General features: G+C 39.7%; 1 protein-coding gene across 3 annotated transcripts in view; it reads right to left on the bottom strand.

Annotated features, from left to right (window-relative positions):
• The window catches only part of FTO (FTO alpha-ketoglutarate dependent dioxygenase), a 410833-nt gene that overhangs the window by 172030 nt on the left and 216684 nt on the right, over window positions 1-22119 (bottom strand). For 2 of the 3 annotated variants that reach the window (XM_010358289.2, XM_030924927.1), the window contains exon 8: window positions 5233-5357. In XM_010358289.2, the coding sequence (XP_010356591.2) occupies window positions 5233-5357 (125 nt within the window). Of the gene's footprint in view, window positions 1-1200; window positions 1284-1696; window positions 1743-5232; window positions 5358-22119 lie in introns of those variants that run through there. The other variant, XM_030924926.1, reaches the window with a different exon arrangement.

Genomic DNA, 22119 nt, shown 5'->3' with positions numbered 1-22119 from the left:
TGAATTATCCTCTACCTGGCTTTCTGCTCACTCAAAATCCCCACAGACATAAGACAGCCAAGCCAAAACCTTGATGAAAAATATGCTAACTTTGGATAATGTTTAAAAGCCTTCTGTTTTGATTTTTTAACATAACTATTGTCTGGGTGAGGCTTGTGTTACAAGACAATATAGTTCAATATAAAGGGTTTTCAATAACACAACAATTCTAGTCTTCCAAGACATCTACCATTAAATACTTTCCCGAGTGGGTCAGAGAACTTGCCACTCTGTTGTGGTAATGATGGTTCCACTGCTATCCTTGCCACTGCCTCTCACAGCCTCTTTCTAGGAAACTTCTACATTCTCATCCCCAGATAAACCCTGAGATTGGCCACTTAGCTCACTCTCTATTATGCACAGCATCTCATGCAGTAGGTATACAAAATATACGAAAAGATGCTTACTGAATGAAATCATTCTCGTTTCAGAAAGCGGACTCATGGCATGTGCCACTCATCTCTGCAGAAAAGTACAGAGCTGCATGGCCTCCATCATCACTGGTCTGAAATTAGGACTCTATGTTCATGAGAAACTGGGGGAGAGCTTTAAATAGACTAATCTTATCAATTAGTGGTAAATAAATAGACAAATAGTGTACAGTGACCTCATCCATTGTTGGCAATAATTAGCATTGCTATGATGTTTCTTTGAAAAAAGGAATAAAGAAAGAACCAAACATAACTACTCAATTAACATTATGTGCTTTCTTCTTATATTTACAGAAAAACTGCCAGGTTGTAGTAGGAGTAAGACTCTGTTCAAGAGTCAAACATATATTTCATACTAAAGAGTGCACAAGAGTCAGTGGTCAGATGCTGACATGGACACACATTTTTTGGAAAAGCATTTTCTCTAACACTTGATTTACCTACATTACTGAAATGAAGCAAGCAGGCAGAACAAAATCTTTGATTCTCATTCTGACTTCTTCAAGGCAAAGGAAGCCCATTCCATTTCTGAAGCTAAACTATAAATAATTATTCCATAATAAACAACACCCTCAAAATTTTCAGCCATCTAGGAAAGACGCCAGGGCTTTGTAGAAAATAAACAAGGCAGTGATTTTTATTATATTTTATTTAGAAAGACAACTCGAGTGTGGACACTGGACTGCACCTTTTCTTTGGAGCACTTTTCAAATGATAATTTCTTCCACTGTCACCATTAAATCTTAATCCATTCCAGCTCCTTGTATGGGTCATTGAGTCTATATGTACTGCTGTTATTTTAAAACGTTTCCCCTTGGTAGGAAAGAGGGGGAGAAAAGATGTTGAGAGCCAGATGGGCCTCTTCACAGTTCATTTATCAAACCTAATATGCCGGGCCCCACCCTCCTCTCACTCACGATTGCAGTTAAACTTCCATATAATTTGGTAATCATTTTCATTATCAGAGAGTGACCCTAAAGTAGCCTATCCTGGGACACCCGGTCCTTGCAGCTGCTCTTTTTCTGCCTTTTCCTACAGTAGACCCTAAGAACCTCAGAGTTTATTAGCTGCAGACCGACCTTTGGGCTACGCAGGTCAAGAAGGGGTCAGATCAGAGGGCTCGCCCAGTTCTTTAAAAGCTATAACAAGCTGTCCATCAGGCAGAGGGGACTGGATAAACAAAGGCGAATCTTCAGAAATTCTGTCCCACTTCTGTTAACACTTACCCTGCATTCACACAGCTTCTCCCGATGTCCTTTGGATCATTCAACTCTAGGGAAGTGAATAGAGAGCCCTAATAAGCCTATTTGGAGAGGGTTGTTTGTGGGATTATGAAGCTTGGAGAAGGAAACCCGCAGCACTCAGATGTGCCTCTAGAGTCGCTGGGTTGTGTGTCACTGTGACAAACTCGGTTACCCCAAGTCATGCAAAATTGACACTTTCCTCAAGAAGCTAAATTACAAGGAACATATGCTTCAGTTTAAGAGACTTCAGTGAGTCCCAAACAATGGCTTGGCGTCCGACCTGAGAGACAGACAAATATTTTATAACTAGGTTACAAGTTTTACTTTAAAAATTCTCCCTAATATGATCGCAAATGAACCTGCTAAAGAGAGGTAAAAACCTTTATTACAAAAGACTTATACTAAAGTTATTGCCAGCTGCAGCAGCTCCATTGACCTAAATTTCTTGAAGTTGTACAATTCATAATGCACTCTCTAATGTGCAATATAAGGTAATTAGAGTCATCTGTATTCAACTTTCAGAGGAAAAAAAATTTCTATTATCTAATCTAACTGATCCCCTGATAGCTTTGATGAAAGTAAAATACTGTAACCTATTGCTTGGCCTTTGGTGAGTGCTAATTATTTTCTGTCAAAGCACATTTTTCCTTGTGTAATTCCGAAGTACACAATAGGCCAATCTCTAAAACACAGGCTGCTCAGTAAGCACCGCAGTGGATGTTTTATAACTTTCACCACCACCCGTTTGACGGCTACTTGAGGCAATGCCCAATTCCAGACAGCCAGATGACACTTTGATGAGGAAAAGAAAGGTGTATGGTAACCGTCTGTTTATACAGATCGCATGGATGAGTCTGTAGATAGGTCACTAAGATGGGAAACATCAAATGGGGGTGGAGAAGCGGTGGGGAGAAGGATTATGGTTATTTAATACTCTGAGGACACTTCTCCTTCTGAGATCTCAAGACACTAGCCTCTTGAAATTTTCTTTCAGGTGTTTAGTTTTAAGGGGGTCTGCACAGTGTCAGCTGTTAAGCTCTTTCTTTCCTCCTCCCTTAACACAAAGGACTTGAGAATTTTTGTTTCAGTTGCTAGACTACATCAACTTCAACACTGGCTCCAGCTCCTGATTAAATTGTTAGCAGTAAGGGCCAGAAATGCTGAAAGCAGATTCCTTTTAAACAGGCCACTTTGACCATGTTGTCTAATGATTTAGTGTATTAAAAAATTATTGTTAACAAACCAAATGCACTCAACAAAAAATATCCATTTGCGCTCTCACTGGGCCACACGGTCTTTGGGTGGAAGGGAACCGGAGGAGAGATTACAGGGAAATTCTTTCTTCTTCCCATTTTAGTTAATTGGAATCATTATGAGGATGACATACAACATCAAACAGAGACAAAGAAACCCCTTAGATGTCCACAAACTGATATTCCATTCCTTAATATGTATACTTTAATGAATATGCATGCTTAACTTATAATACAAAGAAAATTTTAGAATTAATTATTGAAAGGTAAATTGGAAATCATTTAGTCATTACTTCGGTTGAAACCGTCTGCCACTGGCCAGGTGTGGTGGCTTGCACCTGTAATCTCAGCACTTTGGGAGGCCAAGGCAAGAGGATCGCTTGAGGCAAGGAGTTTAAGACCAGCCTGGGCAACATGACAAGACCCTGTGTCTATTTTTATAAACATTTTTTTTTTAGAATGAAAAAAAAGAAACTGTCTGCCATTTATGCTGACCACACCACCAAAAAGATGGGGGAAGGGGAGGGTGAGTATCATTGGGAATTTTTAAATTACTATTTAAATACAAGTCTGAATTTAAAAATAGTACATATTTGAAAAAGCAGCTTTCTGATATCCAAAGAGAATAAATACTTATATTGTCTCCTTTCTTGGAAAATGCTCATCTTCAACCTTGTTCAGACAAACCTATTTTATGATAATTATTACTAGCAAAGCTATGAATTATTATAAATTCTGTTGCATGAAGTCATTTGGAGAATATTATGTCTATCAATAAATGTTCTTGACTTCCAGGCACATAGAATTTTTAAGCACCAAATAAGACTCTGAGACAAAATATGCCATACCCTTCCTGATTCCTCTCCCTCTGGCTTAGAGACAGATGACAATTCAATAACTTTTACAAACCACGGATCTGAAAGATAATCTTACCATTTGGGAGAACTAGTTCTAGCCTCCCACATATCAACTGTTTTTCAGAAAAGAACAGGATAACATGGTATTTACTATGTAAGCATCAGTTCTGTAAAAACTGATGATTTAAAGAAAGTTTTCACCAGTAACACAGTTTCTAAGCACAGGTAACTCCACGGAAAGAGACCAGGTTGAAACAAGAGTCATTCCTAGTTGGTTAACCCTAAAAATTGGGTTGATAAATAGGCTACAGTCATTGCCACATAACAACATTTTGAGGTTTTGGTCAACGGCGAACCTTACATATGTCAGTGGTTCTGTTCCATAAGACTATAACAGCATATTTTTGTAGTACCTTTTCAATATTTAGCTATGCTTAGATACACTAATACTTACCATTGTGTTACAACTGCTTATAATATTCAGTACAGCAACATGTTGTACAGGTTTGCAGCCCCGGAGCAACAGACTATACCATATAGCCTAGGTGTATAGTAGGCTATGTCATCAAGGTTTGCATAAGTGCACTCTATGATGTTCATACAATGGTGAAATCACCTAAGAACACATTTCTCAGAACCTATCCCCATCATTAAGGGATGCATGCCTATACTTTCAAGTAATCTGCCCTGTACAGAGTGATATAGGAGCACTATATGGATTTCCCAGACATCTGCTCTAATGAAAGAGCAATGTTAGTCTTTTAGACTGTTGATTAAAAAGGGTTCTTCAAGGCCGGGCGCGGTGGCTCAAGCCTGTAATCCCAGCACTTTGGGAGGCCGAGACGGGTGGATCACGAGGTCAGGAGATCGAGACCATCCTGGCTAACATGGTGAAACCCCGTCTCTACTAAAAATACAAAAAACTAGCCGGGCGAGGTGGCGGGCGCCTGTAGTCCCAGCTACTTTGGAGGCTGAGGCAGGAGAATGGCGTAAACCCAGGAGGCGGAGCTTGCAGTGAGCTGAGGTCCGGCCACTGCACTCCAGCCCTGGCGACAGAGCAAGACTCCGTCTCAAAACAAAAAACAAAAAACAAAAAACAAAACAAAACAAAAAAAGGGTTCTTCAGCATCAGGTACTTATATTACATTATGTTCAAAATGCAAACATTTATGCTAAATGTTATATTCAGGAATAAATTGTGTAAATATACTGATGATGTCAATGGATCATTACAATTAATGTAGGTGCTGTGGGTAGGAAAGCTAACTTTAGCTGAAAGCATCTTAAATGTGCTTATTTTTCATGGCCCCTCAAAGGAAAGGGATGAGGCCAGCCGTAAGGGAAGGCTTGGCCAAATATAGTTCTTGTTTGTCAAGAACAACAAATCCCGTTTCATAACAGAACTAACCTGGCATGCCATTCTCTCCTCAGGTTCTGGCGTGCAGTGAGCGAGGCAAGGATGGCAGTCAAGATTTCATTCCTTTGTTCCACGGGGAGCCCCTCTCTTTTAACTTCATGAAGCACAGCATTTGTCTACAAGAAATGATCCAAAACAGAAAGAAAAAGTGAAAAATTAATAATAAAAAAAAGCCCATAAGCAAATAAGGACAGTAAATCAATGGCTTTTTTATTACAGTTCCCCTGCTAACAAATCAATACAGTAAATGATGGCCAAAAATGGCCAGCATATATTTTGTATTTAATCAATGTACATGGCACATAAGGTAAACTCTAAAGCTCCATTGCCTTAAGTAACACATCAAGATACTGCACATTCTTACTCTAATTTTCTCAGCACACCAATGATTTTTTTTCCCTGGGAATTGCCTACCATGAGCTATTATTAGAAATGATTTTCACGTACACTTCACTGTGAGTTGTTTGTTTTGCCTTTTTAAAAAGAGCAGCCTCTGACTTTCACTCTCTGTTTCCTGCCACCCAGCTGAGGCTTTCTCTGCCTCTCTTATTTGAATCATTACTTTAAATTTCTACCCATGCCAGCAACGTTTGGCGGGGAAAGAAGGGAGAAGATTCACTCATTTTCCTTGCTTGTTGCAAATCAAGATCTTGCAAAAAAAACAGGGAACACAAAAATCAGAAAGACCTTTTCTTTGAATGAATATCTCAAAGAACATCTTTAGATTTTATAGATGTTGTTTTTTAATTTAAAGTTAGTGTGGCTTCTTTGGAGATTTTATAACCAAAGCAATCGCTAAAAGGAATGAAATTGTCACTACAATGTCAATGAAATTGTCTGTGTTCTAAGTCATTCAATATATTCCTTATCTAACAGATGCCAATATATTTGTTTACTTAAAGAGCACACCCATAACCTGGTTCTCCTGTAACTTGAAACACTACTCCCTTACTCTTTTATAGCATTTGATAGTGTATATTTAATATCATCATGACAACCTCGAGGAGTAGTGAACATTTGTTTTTTCTATTGCCTAAATCCATACTTCATCCCCTTTGTCTGGCAGCATCACCTAAATCTCCCCTTACAATGTCTTTTCTTTCATGGTATAAAGTCTTAGAGGGACTGTCAACCAAGGTGTCCTATCCTCCCCTATTGAAGGATGTGGGCCAGACCAACCTGATCCTTTTCCAGGACTTTAGACTCTTGAGAGGAATGATATAGAAATGGGGGAAAATGCTGAGGCAATTTATCAATTCCCTTAATTCCTTGCACCCATGGTTCTCAGAGTATCTCTAGTTCCTGGAACCTTCTGAGTCCAGATCATTCGCTTTTCCTTTGATAGTGTCAGTCACCCAATATCCTTTCAATAAAGTCCCATTTTGTTTAAATTCACCAGGGCTGGGCACAGTGGCTCATGCCTGTAATCCCAGCACTTTGGGAGGCTGAGGTGGGCAGGTTGCTTGAGGTCAGGAGTTTGAAACCAGCCTTCCTAACATGGCGAAACCCCGTCTCTACTAAAAATACAAAAATTTGCCAGGCGTGGTGGCACGCACATATAATAACAGCTACTCAGGAGGCTAAGGCAGGAGAATAGTTTGAAACTCGGGAGGTGGAGTTTGCAGTGAGCTGAGATCACACCACTGTACTATAGCCTGGGCGACAGAGTGAGGCTCCATCTCAAAAAAAAAAAAAAAAAAAAAAATTTTCATCAGAACCTGTTTCTGTTGCTTATCAAAAATGTTAACGGATGCAAACAGGTAAGTCAGAAAATAGCACCTCCATTGTGAAGAAGCCTGGATAATCTACCTGACACTAGCCAGGAAAAGGACCCTGATCCTGCCTCCTGGGCCCAGTATTCCATCTACTGTGCTGGAAGATGTGCCCAGTTGGACAGTCAAGCAGCTTCCGTGGTAACAACATTTTCAGCCCTCCAGCACAAGCAGGAACGTTCAGCTTCTCTAGGTAATTCCAGGGCACGAAATCCAAGATCCAGAGGTTGCAAATTCAAATACTCACTAGGCCAGGCACATAACATGAATGAGTTAAGCAGAGGTTACTAAAAGAGAGCACATGTTCTGCCTTAAAAAGGCAGCCATTATTCAGATCCAGCCAGCTCTGCCACTCAGAAAAGCTGGCTCATTGATGCCAGATTCAAGAATTTTCAAAATAAACAAGAAATCTGGTGTGGGGTGTGTGTGTGTGTGTGTGTGTGTGTGTGTTTAATGTGAAAACCAATTTTTGTAAATCTTGTAAACTCATTAAAATTAAACAAAAAATACCACGTGGGTCAAACGAGAAACACCAATGGGCTGAATAGAACTTAGGCAGCTATCAATCTGTGATCTCTAATCTAAGAGATGTCTAATTTCAGAGAGGTCTAAGCATTAGCAGGTATTCTAACAACAGTACTACTCCTTGTCTGTGACACCCTACTTCATGTACTTAAAGTTGAAAGGAACTTCAAGAAGTCATGTAGTTTATCAGCCAGGCGTAGTGGCTCACACCTGTAATCCCAGCACTTTGGGAGGCCGAGGCGAGTGGATCACCTAAGGTTAGTAATTCAAGACCAGCCTGGCCAACATGGCAAAACCCCGTCTCTACTAAAATTATAAAAAATTAGCTGGGTGTGGTGGCAGGCATTTGTAATCCCAGCTACTCAGGAGCCTGAGGTAGGAGAATCGCTTGAACCCAGGAGGCGGAGTTTGCAGTGAGCTAAGATCGCACCATCGCACTCCAGCCTGGGCAATAAGAGCGAACCTCTGTCTCAAAAAAAAAAAAAAAAAAAAAAAAAAAAAGTCACATAGTTTATCGTTTTGTCTATGGGTACATATCATCTTACCAAAATGCAAAAATGCATTAAATGAAAGACAAAGTAGACATCCAGCTAGCTCCAAAAACATGATCAAAACAAAATTATTTCCCTCTGTAATTCTATTAAAATGTTTATTTTTTAAAGTCATTTACCTCTTCCTTGCCTTTCATATCACTTACATTTTATCCAGGGGCCCTTGTTTTCCATAGGCCCTGAACCGTCTCTAAGAGGGGAAGGAACAAGGATGTAAGAAAGAAAGTTTCACAAAGAAAGGGGATGTTGCCTGTTTAGTCAACACTGTATCCCCATTGCCCACAAAATATCTGTTAAATCAGTCAATAAAGAAGGGATTTGAAAAATAAGTATTACAAACACAAAGAACAATGAAGGTTCTCTTCTTTTAAGAAATTACTATTACATAAACGATAAACTCATAAAAGGGATAAACTAAGAAATAGTTATGTGCTTTATCGAACGGATTAAGCACGAAAGGATTCACTCTAAGGTTTCTTTAAATAACCAGATCCTCTAGTTCAAGAGTTTCCTAAACTTCAGTTATTCTAGCACATCTTCATAATTCTTGCCATATTTGTATATGAACTATATAATACAGTATTTAATATTTTTCTTTAAATTGACTCATTTTTCATAGTAATTTCTAGATAAAAGAAAAAAAGAAAAAAATACTATGAAAATTGGCTCATTTTTAAAAATATATAAATTCACTTCAAAAGAAAAATGGAAAAACCAATGGTACTTATACATGAGAAGATAATCATAAAAGTAAATATATTATAAAGAAAACTATATATTTATTTCATTCTAGACGTTGCTTGCTGAAGGCTCTGAGGCTAAAGCATGCTCCCTCTTTGTAAAGGAAGATATTAACAAGTGGTGAGAATAATGATGCAGCAGATTTAAATGAAAACTTCCTTGACATAATCACATAAACAGATGGAGCTGAAGAGAGAATCACTGCCTCAGTGTGGTCCTCACGTGCAGAGTCCCCAAGTGCCACCTTGCATCACCCTGTATCACCTGTGGTCCACATCTCACACTGTGGGTGCACTTCCCTATTGCAACGGTTTTTAAATACTTTGCAGATAAAGTTCTTTTCTCCCCAAATGTATCCTTTCATGCAACTCCAATATATACCACAAACAAAACTGGAACAATTCTCTTTGAAGCTGGTATGGAGGACCTAGAGGTCCTCCCTTTGTCATTGGCCATCTTCTCAAAGCCCCAAGGGACTGTGAAACACAATCCGCCAACACCAACCCAAGAGCATCTAAAATAGCATTCAAGTTTTTAAAAGTTGAGACACTGCTAGGAGGAATGCAAAATACTACCATTCTGACAAACAGTTTAGCAATTTCTTATAAAGTTAAACATACATTGAGAATATGACCTAGCAATCTCATTTCTAGGGATTTATCTAAAGAAATGATAACTTATGTTCAAACAAAAACATGTACACAAATGTTTACGGCAACTTTCTTCATAATCACCAAAAACTGGAAACAACCTAAATGTTCCTCAAAGAGAAAATGGATAAACACATGGTGGTACATCCACACAACAGAACACTACAACAGCAATAAAAAGGGCTGAGCAACTGATGCATGCCACCACTCAGCATCTCAAAGACATGATGCTCAGTGAACAAAACCACTTATTTGACATTCTGCAACAGGCAATACTATAGGGTCAGAGAACATAAGTGGTTTCTAGGGATTCAATTGGGCAAGACGCGGCATGAGGGAATTTTTGAGCATGAGGAACCATTCTGTACCTTGATTGTGGTGGTGGTTACATGAGTTTATACAAACGTTAAAACTCATAGGACATGTGGCTCACGCCTGTAATCCCAGCACTTTGGGAGTCCGAGGCAGGTACATCACCTGAGATCAGGAGTTTGAGATCAGACTGGCCAACATGGCAAAACCCTGTCTCTATTAAAATACAAAAATTAGCTGGTGTGGTGGCACACTTCTGTAATCCCAGCTACTCGGGAGACTGAGGCAGGAGAATCGCTTGAACCCAGGAGGCATAGGTTGTAGTGAGCCAGGATCATGCCACTGCACTCCAGCCTGGGCAACAGAGCAAGACTCCATCTCAAGAAAAACCCAAACAAACAAAAACCATAAAAAAGCTATAGGACTGGCCGGGCACGGTGGCTCAAGCCTGTAATCCCAGCACTTTGGGAGGCCGAGACGGGCGGATCACGAGGTCAGGAGTTCGAGACCATCCTGGCTAACACGGTGAAACCCTGTCTCTACTAAAAAATACAAAAAAAGCTAGCCAGGCGAGGTGGCTGGCGCCTGTAGTCCCAGCTACTTGGGAGGCTGAGGCAGGAGAATGGCTTAAACCCGGGAGGCGGAGCTTGCAGTAAGCTGAGATCCAGCCACTGCACTCCAGCCCGGGCAACACAGCGAGACTCCATCTCAAAAAAAAAAAGAAAAATCTATAGGACTGTATACCAAAAAAAGGCCAATTTTATTGTATGTAAATTTTATAAGAATTTAACTTAAAAACATTTGCATCACATTTTTAAAACAAAGAGTGCAGAAAACAAGTTTCAAGTAAACACATTTAGCATATAAGTAGTAAAAATATAGAGAAATATAACTTGACAAAAAAACAAAATCTGTTACAAAAAACTATTTTAATATTAGAAAAGGAAGGGTGAACTTTGAACATTCAAACTCGAAAAATTAGGGTGAAAAGAAATCATTGCACAAAAGGAAATTTCAGTGTCAAAAGAGCATTCTTTTTACAAGGCAATTAACGTGATATTTTTACTCCTTATAATAGTGTCGGCTTTTCAAGGGTTGACTTCCCCAGGAAATGTTTATAGGCCATTTTCCCATTAGTAGTAACATAGAACTGTCTTCAAACAAGTAACGATTTTTATAAAGTCTCCTATTACCAAAAACACATTCTCCCTCCTCTCTTCCCAAAATACAGAAGAAAACCCCCAGGTTTAGGAAACGTGCACTAGAGGCTAAATTTCATTTCATTAGTACTTTTTTTCAATAGAAATCTACGGAAATGCAGGCCAGATCAGAAAGAACTAAGTATTAATTTTAGAGTGCTGGCTGTTCAAATCCCCGCTGTCACCTCCTAGCTGTGGGTCTTTCCCGTAACTCCAAATGGTGATAATAACAGAACCTCTCCACAGTGCTTGTAAGTATCAGTTGCCTGGTACGTATGCCGTCATGATTATTACTGTTTATTTTCATCTTAAACTCTGCCAATCTATCTACCTTGTGCTAGGTTATGCTAGTTTAACAAAGGGATTCCTGAAAATGTCTATTACTTTAAGTGGAAAAACTTTAAAGGAAAACAGGCAACCACTGAACAATCACAATCATAAAATTTTTATGTACCAGAAGCCAGAGGCATATCTTTTTGCATATCCCTAGTGGTAGAAAATCTTTATCTCTTTATCCTTTGAGGGTGGGTTTTATTTTTAGAACCAGTTCTGATTTTACTTGATCTCTCTCGGTTAGTGGACATCTCTCTCTCCTGGGCCAGTGCCTGACACTAAGCTGGTCCTTCTCAGTCTCCTGTATGCCTTTCCTCATTCTAGGATGAGGAACTGTTGTTATCCCAAGGTCATACCTTTCATCCTCCTCTCATCTCTTCGGCTTGCTGTCTCTGTGGGTGATCTGCCCTTCCAATGGCTTTAAGGGTTCCCTGTAGACTGCTGACATCTCTACGCTTCTACCTTCAAGCGGACCTTTCCACTAAGCTCTGGTCCCATATAGCCAAAAACTGACTATCTTCCTTAAACATGCTGCTTCAAACATAAGATTTTGACCTTCACCTGTCCACATCTGAACTGACTATTTTTGCTTCCACTGTATTTACCTAGAGTGGTGACTGTACTATGATCAATGTAATACCCAAACTAGAACCCTAAGAATCACCCTAATCTTCTTCCCTTTCCTTTCCTGCACTTCCTGTACCTAAACATAAAAAAAATCCTGTGATTCCTCTCTCTTCAATATGACTGAAACTTACCCCTTCCCCACTGCCATAGGCTTAGTTCAGGCCCATCTCTCATCTGGACCATATAATGGCCTCCAAACTGGTCTGTGTCCATCTCACCCCTTTCTTGAATTTTCCTGCTTCAAGTATGATCTTTTAAAAGTATATGTCCAAACATGTTACTTCCTTTTAAATAATTCAGCATCACCTACAATAGTGGTTCTTAGGCTTTTGTCAGCCCTGGCGCTTCCACAAAGTTTCTTAGGGTCACCAAGGAGACAAGGAGCTTTGGCTTCAAAATCCCACCTAAACCAGAGCACCTTTGTTTATATACGCTTCGGTTATTGGCATTTGGAGGACACACACAAAAAATGATTTTTTTGAAGTCCAAATTCCTTAGCCTGGGGGAAAAAAACCCTTTTGATACAGGTCCTGCTTACTTCTCAAATTTTATCTTCTATCATCTGTTTCATTTAAAACTGTAATTCCCTGAAAACACACGACTGTTCTATACTATACTTTGATTTGTACCTTTGCTGTGTAACTTTTCAGTAACTACTCATTCTTTAAGAAACATCTCAAAAACACTTCCTCTGGGAAGTCTTCCACAAACTATGTCCTTCCACCAAATTAGGCGGAGCTGATCATTCTTTTTATGCACCACCATGTCGTACTCCATTGCACTTACATGTTCATTTAAAGTTTTCTCTTCCAGAGTGTGGGTCCCATTAAACCAGAAGGGTCCATACCCATTTCTTAATAATCTCCAAGGTGCCTAGTATAGCAACACGCCACGAACGTGGACTCCTGATGGATACTTTGGAATAAATGAAGCCAAATGACATGCTGAAACATGTCTGGGGAGTGAAGCTAACAATCAGGCCAGAAAGCACTATTCAAGGTCAAAAACAGTATGCGAAACCAGCTTTGATTTGATTCAAACTATTCCTGACGAAGAGTCTAAGAATGGGGTCGGAAAAATTACTCTTAAGCAACAGAATCCAGAAAAATGAGCATATGCCCTTGGTAGGTGATTACCTAAAAGGACAATACTCATTTGGATGGATGTGTCTAAAAATATACCCTCCTAATACGAGGGTATACATAGGAGGAAGAAGTCCCACTTTCTAGATTTCAGTAGAGAAAACTAGTTTGGACTCTGGCAACACACAGTATATTAAGGACCCCTAAGAATTTCCCAGAGTCTTTCATTTCTCCTGGCTCAAAACTTCATGTATAAAACCAAAGCAAAAAATCCACAGCCAGAGAGAGAGAGAGAGAGAGAGACTGAATGCAAATTAGAAAAGAAAAGCCAAGAACTCTAAGAAGCCTTGAATTTTAGGCTTAAGTTTCCTATCTTTCTTGGAAAAAGTCTCCTAATTCTGAATGGATTCAATTAAAACTCAGCAATTTACCTAATTCTTGTAGGGCATACTGCTACAGTCAGTAACTTTCAGTATGTCCTAATTCCACTGTATCATAGCAGAATTTGTCACATGTAGGGTTTTCAGAGAGGAACCACTCTGAGATTTCAAAGGAGACTTACACCATTTACTCTTTACTAATACTTCTATGCAAGTCTTTAATCCTTTTGGTTCCTCTCTGATAAGATGCAACAGCTTCTGATAGGCCTGTAACACCAAAACTCAGACTTACTCTCTCCATCTTACAAATCAAAGAATGTTGTCCAAGGAAATGCATGGAAACAGGATGGCATTCTACAAATATGGCTGGTAATCCCTCTACAGAGCTCATTTAAAAAAAAAAAAAAAAAATCTACTACTGTTCTTGCAATTTCAAAAGGCATTTAAACACCAGGCTCCCAGAACTGCGTACCTTTCTGACCTCCCTCTCTACCCATCCTCACCACCACCACAGAAGTAATACTGTCATTATGGGAAAAATGTCACCCCCAACACTTTTTATATACATAGCTGTCTCATGTTAGGCTTGTATTTCCCCTCTGCACACACAAATTACAAAGATATGCTCTGACTGATAATGAGGGCTAAAGGTTCAACTTGTGAAGAAACTTGGTTTAAGATGTTATCAGCTGGGAAAGCTATTTCCTCACATCAACATTGCCACAGGCTGTCAAAAGCCCCAACCAGGGCTCCCCTCTTCAAAAGTCCAGGAACACTTTTTTTTTTCTTTCTCTCTTTCCGTTTTTTTTTTTTTTTTTAACTTTTTTAAAAAAAAAAAAAAGAAGAAGAAGAAGAAAGGCACAGAACCCACTGAGATAGCCTTAGTCCCATCAAAGAAAGGTCGATCTCAGGTCTTCCTTCATTTAGTGATTGTCAGTTTAAGATGGCTCTTTTGTGAGGCCTCTTTGGCTCAATGCTGAGTGATGCCTTCACATTTTCTAAACTAGACTGGGCACCACCAAAGATTTCCAGCATGCTTGGATCCACAGCGCGGCAGAACAAATAAACATTCCTCCCAGGCCTTCTGCCTACCTTATCTCCCTCTCCGGGAGCAGGAGGTTTTGGGGGTGCCAATGTTTACACAATGTTAAAACTTTCTTTCCTCTGTTTCCTGAATTTGAGAAAACGCATCCTGGATGACCTCGGCTAAAAGATAACACCAAGTCACCACTGGATGCCACGTCTACTGGACTACTTAAGGCTGCTGTCTTCATCCTTCCCTCCCCTCCCCGGCCCTTCACAGTCTACTCACCCAGGAAAGCAGGAGATAAGCTCCACTGTCTTGAAAGGAAGGCACAAAGGCAGAAGTCTTCAAGAGGCTGCCAACAAAGCAGGCTTTTATTCCCACCTTAAGGACACACTTGGTTTAGTTCATCTCAAAGACCCACTTTATTTGACTGAACATCTCTGCAGAGTTCACGACATGAGTCCTCAAAAATGTGCCAGTGAGACATATTTTAGTGTTTTTCCATCATGTACTATTGAGCTATGGGGGCTAGCTGAGAGTAATCAAGAATGTCTGTGGGGAAAGAATTCAGGGAAAATGTTTCTTTGATCAGTTTCCTCATCCATAAAGGGGTATAAATAATAGCACCGAACTCGTGAAGCTCTTGTGAAGAGTCAATGAAATAATCCATGTAAAGTGCTTCACACAGTGCTCAGCATACACTAAATGCTTGATAAATGTCAGAAAGTGGTATCAGGACTATTGGAAGCAGTATTATATGTATAAAGTCTTGGGGGAAATATCACAGAGGAAAAGAAATGGATATTGATTTACAAAACCCAAAATCCTAAAATATCACAGCCATGACTACGAATGACTACTTATTTTTGTTTTTTCCCCAAAGCACTTACACCATATCTCCCATCTCTCTCTTTCTACGAGTAGAGAAATCACTCTGCCTCCTCTGTTTGACAAAAAGCCATGGAGCCGCAGCAGCCTGCCTGCCACTGCAGAAACTCTCGGAGACAGTCATGTGGGCGACCGCTGGAATGTTCAGGCTGCTATGGGAAAAGATGGCCTGCCCCTTAGGTTTAAGCTCGGATGCTGGGGCAATGTACGAAAGCTAGACCTCAGAGCTCCAGTTGGCAACTTTGGTGTTTCAGATGATAGTGAAAAGCAGCCCCATGTACTTGTCAAGGAAAGAAAAAAAAAATAGAAAGAAAGAAAAAGTGGGGGAGAAAGGTAAAGAGGAAAAAAAAGTGTTGTTTATAGAAGCCAGCTGCTTGGGCCTTGGCGCCAGCAGCCCCTCATCCTGCTATTTTACGCCTGCAACCCCACTGCCCCTACTGGCACAGGTACAACTAAATGTTGACTTCAATGCTTCAGAGAGCACTCGACTGATTTTGTACATGATTAATTGCCAAAGACATGGCTGGCCATATGGAACAGAGAAAGCATCAAGTAATTCATACTTCTGTATGTGATCGTTTGGCCCCTGTTGTTTTAATGTACAGGAAAGAGCTAGTATAGCACAGCCCTGGTGTCTTGCCCCTGACAGCCCATTAAGAAATCTCAAAGCACCTAGTCGAAGTTATGCTGTTGGCTTTTCAATAGCAGCCTAATAAAACAGAAGCAGAGTTTTCCAACCAGTCTTAAATCTTTCACATACAGTACATTAACTACTACGGCTGAAACAACAGGCTTCTTATGATAGGAAATGGGATTTGATTTCTAGTCTCTGCATACTTACTGAAAGCCTTTTTTTGGCCTTTATGGAGTTTACAAAATCATTGTTCTTTTTTCTCCCTCTGTTTTCCAAGCAGCCTAATAGATTTGTTTGTTTCAATAGAGTCTACTCTTCGTCACTATTACATGCACTCTATGTAACAAAGCTGATTCATAGACGGGAGCAGGAAACAGCATAATTAGTCTTACGGAGAGAGCCCAGGAATCACTCTAGCTTCTGAAGCATTAGCCTCCTTTACAACCAAGAAAACACAAAACCTATCTGCTGGAGGGAAGAGCCTCAGAAACACACTCTTATTACCCTCACTTCCTCCCCATCTCTGTGAAATGAATTCATTCGATGTGGGAAAGAATATCAATTTATTTCCCAGTTGTTCTACTGTTGGTTCTGGGTGACATTCCACTCCAGGCGCAAGAGAAAGGTGCCACCTTAGGTGCAATTCATCCCAACTCGCAGTCTATTAGCTTCACCCACTACTGAGATCTTTGCAGGCTGTTACTTTCAGTCTCAGGGGAATATGTATGAGTTACCACAATGTTTTCCTTTCAAGGATTTTTCAGATGACAGTACTAAAAGTTAAAACACCATCAGTAGTTTCCTTTGTTGGTTCTGACACGTATTGGGAGGATGACTCTGTTGGCATTTTCTGTTAAAAAATACTTATATGACTTTTTTTTTTTTTGTCTATGGATTTTTAGGTGTTTAAATTATCCTCACACCAGAAGACACCATATAAGGGAATCTCCACTTATCTGCCTACTCATTAGCGGGATTATAATTGCTCCACTGCTAAAATGAGCTAACAACCCATTTACAGCTCTAAGCCAATGGGAAATTCTCTGCCTGCCTACTGCCTCTCCTTCCTTGGGATATGCTGCTGCTTTTCAGGATGAGCAACCCAATTAATAAACAATAGCATGAAACAGAAAGAAAGCAAGAGCAAGACTCTTGGGGGAAAAAAGGAAACAAGAGCATTAAAACTGACTCAATGATACGGCAATGAAGACACAATCCAAGGTCTCTACAAAGACAAGAAAATTGCTGTTGTTGACCATCATCTATAAAACTGTTTTTATTTTATCATGGTATGCTTTATAAAGTAAGATAATCATGTAATTCCCATTTTGCAGATTTTCACTTGTCCACTTTGGGAGGGTCAAATGCCCAAGAGTAATCAGTGATGGAAGTACTTAGCATGCTAGTTCTTTAAATCTCTAGCTCACTGTTACCTCAATAGTAGTGTTAGTAGATTATACATAAAAGTATTATACCTAATACTTTTCTAATGTATTAGTATTATACCTAATACTGTTATGTGATATATATGTAACTGTTATATGTATATACATAACAAAAAGTAATACACATAAATATATCTTTTTAAAATCTCATTGATGAAAATAAACCCATCAGAGCCACAAAAAACTTCAGTAAAGAAAATGAAAATGCTCAAACTGCAGCCATGGCACATAGCAATACTACCTCAAACTAGAATTAAACATGGACATACCTGTACGTTTCACATAATTAATACTAGAATGACGGCTGACTTCTCTCCAAATACTTCCGCAGTGCCTTGCTGTATCTGTATCTTTTTATCAAAAACTATTCACTTTATAAATAAAAGCAAGAATTCTCCCAACTGCACCACAACACACACATGCCCCTAATTCCCAGCCGCTACTTCTAAGAATTCCACTGCACTAATCTGTTCATTGTCTTATCTGTTAATTGAAGGTGAAAAATGGCTAACTACACCAAGTACGAAATAATTGAGCCACTGATGACGTTTGGCCTAAAAGTGGCTTAGCACTTTCTGATCCTTGGACAAGTGAAAAGTTACCCAAGATCTCCATCAGATCAATTCTCTCCTTCCCCTAAACATCAGTAGCACAAAGGCCGAAGTGGTCTGTCGGGCACACTGGATTATATGAAGTGTAAAACACTGGGGGAGAGGGGAAGGGAGGGACGGCCTTTGAAAGGGAACGGGAAAAAGAAATCACACTTTCAAGAGGATCCAGCTGACAGCTCAGTCCCTAACAAGTGAGACAAGGGAATATGTTTGGAAACATTGTGAATGCAGGAAGGGCACAGGGCTTTTGTCTGCGGCCCTACAGTGTGTCTTTAACCCAACTGCTGCCTGCATCACTGAACATATGTTTTCTACACAAGAACTGAAGCAGAAAAGGCTCATTGTTATAATTCACTCCTTTGTATATATCTACCCCCACCCACCTACCCACCCACCTCCTCTTTCAGCAATACCCGAACCAAAGCCCTAGTGGAAATTTTATCTGCTCAGGAGAGTGAAGCCAGAAGGTCCAACTGAGACCTTACTACTGCCCCCAGGCCTAGCGAACTGGTGCCTGCAGAGTGGCAGGAAGAACAACAGCTATGTTTATTTAGTGCTTACGACCTGCCATGCCAACAACCATTTGTCATCAACATTATCTCACTTAATCCAGCGATCACCATATATCAAGCATCTCCATTTTAAAGATGAAAAAACTGAGGCACAAAGACAGTATATCCCCCCTGCCAACTACTGCCAACCCCTGACACTGTAAAGCCACAAGGGACGAGTTCCATACTAGACACGTGGAGCTGGAGATGCTTTGGGACATTAAGCAGGCAGGGTTTTGGAACATGAGAGAAATGTGTATCTAAAAATGAAAGATTTGGGAAAATTATATATACACACACATACAAATTCTACACTTTATAAGTCACCCTATGTAGGCTGGGATCTGGACAGTACAAAATTCAAATTAAAGCAAAGCTGATGCATAAACTTCTCTGCTTTTGGCTGCAATGAAGAAAAAATTATGTTTGGTGATTCAGGAGGTCTCCCTTGTCCCTGAGGACTTTAGCACAGGGAGGAAGAACCAAGGCCCTGAAGGCCAACTGCTTCAGTGACCAAGTTGGCCACAGGCAAGTTACTTATCTTCTCTGGACCTCAGTTTCCTCATGTGTAAAATGAGGATACTTATAGCGGCTACTTCAGAGAGCTCACAGGATTCAGTTTTTACACATAAGGCCCTTACCATAGTACCTGACACATGGCAGCCAGTCCGTAAGTGTTAGCTCCTTTTTCTCCCTAGAATTTTGCTACTGAGATTTAGGATAAATCTAAAGTACTGGCCACTCAGAGTCACATTAAATCTACTAAAATGAGTCATAAAAATGAAGCCTTTCTTTATTCCTCTCTTTCCCCCATTCAGTCTTTTAAAAATTATGATTATATCAATAGGCTTTGGGGAACAGGTGACGTTTGGTTACATGAATAATTTCTTTAGGGGTGATTCCTGAAATTTTGGAGCAGCCATCACCCAAGCAGTGTACACTGTACCCAATGTGAAGTCTTTTATCCCTCACCTTCCTCCCACCCTTTTCCCCACGTCCCCAAAGTCCACTGTATCATTCTTATGCCTTTGCATCCTCATAGCTTAGCTCCCACTTATGCGTGAGAACATGCAATGGTTGGTTTTCCATTCCTGAGTTACTTCAGTTAGAATAATGGTCTCCAATTCCATCCAGGTTGCTGTGAATGCCATTATTTTGTTTCTTTTTATGGCTGAATAGTATTCCATTTGGTATATATACCACAATTTCTTTATCCACTCGTTGGCTGATGGGCATTTGGAGTGGTTCCATATTTCTGCAACTGTGAATTGTGCTGCTATAAACATGCATGTGCAAGTATCTTTTTTTTGTACATTGAATTCTTTTCCTCTGAGTAGATATCCAGTAGTGGGATTGCTGGATCAAATGGTAGTTCTACTTTCAGTTCTTTAAGGAATCTCCACACTGTTTTCCACCCCCTATTCAGTCTTACCCCAGGGTCTCATGGGGTAGCAGAGTGCACTGATATCAGATAAGCTGATATCTCATAACCTCGATACTTTCTGACTCATGATAATGATGATGATGATATAGCAGCCAACATTATTGGGTGCTTTCTATACGCCAGGTGCTGCTCACATACACTATGTTACTGAATCCTAAAAATAAATCTGTAAGATAAAGGTATTATCATTTCCATTTTGTAGATGAAAAAACTGAGACTCAGAAAAGTTAAGTAATTTGTCAAATTTTATATCATTAGTAAGCAACAGAGCCAAATCTAACCCAGACATCAGACATCCGTGCCCGAAACTAACATATATGTAAACCGGCAAAGTACGGAAAGTGCTTTCATTAACTTCATCTCATTTGATCCTCATACAAACTATATGTGTTGGGTAGAGCAAGTATTAATCACATTTTTATAGATAAGGAAACTGAGGCTCAGCTAAATTAAGTAACTCATTGTATCAAAATGAGTAAAGAAGTTGAGCTCAGACTAGAAACCAGGTGTTCAAACTCCAGGTCCAGCACGTTTTATACAGAACACAGGGAATGGAACATACTGAAGGTAAACTGCCATGTGATAAACCAGTCAACGGCAGTTGAGTCTCTGCTATACAGAAGACATCCAGAAGGTCACCATACCTGGCCACTAGGAGCTTACAATCTATGCTGGGAAATACAACATATACACAGGGTGGAGGATGATAAAAGGGGACATAAAATAACTGTTCAATTTGATTAAGCTTTTAGGATTGATTTTGGTTTGTAAAACAGCTACTCTGCTCTACTAGAAAGTCCTGTTCCTTGACTATCATAATCTTCATGTTATCATGTAACACTGATTCGCTAAATAGAGTTGTATATCACATAATGATGTTCCAGTCAATGACAGATCACATATACGATGGTGGTCCCATAAGATTACCATGCCATATTTTTACTCTGCCTTTTCTATGTTTAGGTATCTGTAGATATACGAATACATATCACTGTGTTACAGCTGCCTACAGTGTGCAGTACAGTAACATGCTGTACAGGTTTGTGGCCTGGGGGCATATAGACTACACCACATAGCCTAGGTGTGTAGTAGGCTCTACCATCTAGGTTTGTGTAAGCACACTCTATGATGTTCACACAACAACGACATCACTTAATGACACATATCCCGGAAAATATCCCCATCATTAAGCAACACACGACTGGGCTATTATCTTTTTATTTTGAGACGATGGAACTAAAATGTAGACCTGTAGGAACAAAGATACAACTAACAAATATCACCACAAACCCAGCCCACCCTTAATAATCTTATTTTTCTATTATTATTAAGATAAGAATAATCTTATTTTTCTTAAGATTCCTGAGGTCAAAGCTATGCCTCACTAAGCTCATGCTATTGACGTTGTGACTATTAAAACTTAAATAAAATAACAATCTGGTAGAAAAAGATAATCCAGTGAAAATCACACGGGCAGAGTTGCTGTACTTGTCCTTAGATAACATCTACCTAAGACAAATGCAGTCCCTGCCTAAACGCCACTGTCTACAGAGTCTTCAATGTCAGAACTACCTGCTACTCAGTACATATTTACCCAGAGGAGACGGACGGACGGACACGGACACACAAACACACACACACACACACACACACACACACACACTCAATTTTGTGATATGGCTCTCAAATAGGAATTCAGGACCTATTAATTGGAAATATCAGTGCATTTATTAATGTATTAATAGTAGCTATGAAAAAAAAACCATCACAGTGACTACGTAAAACACATAATCAGAAATGTGTCAACAACAATAACAAAACATAATAATAACTATTACTTATCTTACATTTACCATGTGCCAAGCCCTGTCCTAATCACTTTTCATGTAATCCCAATTTAAATCTTCATAACAATTCAGTGAAATCGGTTTTATTATTATCCCAACTTACAGAAAAGAAAATCAAAGCACTAAGTAACTTGCCTCAGATCACACAGCTGATAAGTAGTGGGGCCAAGAGTTAAATCCAGGTAGTCTGGTAGTACAGTTCACTCTCTTACCCACTAAACTATGAAATGACAAACTATAAGGCACTTTCTGTGAGGCA

The sequence above is a fragment of the Rhinopithecus roxellana genome, chromosome 20 (assembly GCF_007565055.1).
Source record: "Rhinopithecus roxellana isolate Shanxi Qingling chromosome 20, ASM756505v1, whole genome shotgun sequence".
NCBI lineage: Eukaryota > Metazoa > Chordata > Mammalia > Primates > Cercopithecidae > Rhinopithecus > Rhinopithecus roxellana.
The sequence above is the reverse complement of the archived record's forward strand: the minus strand, read 5'-3'. Positions and strand labels throughout refer to the sequence as shown.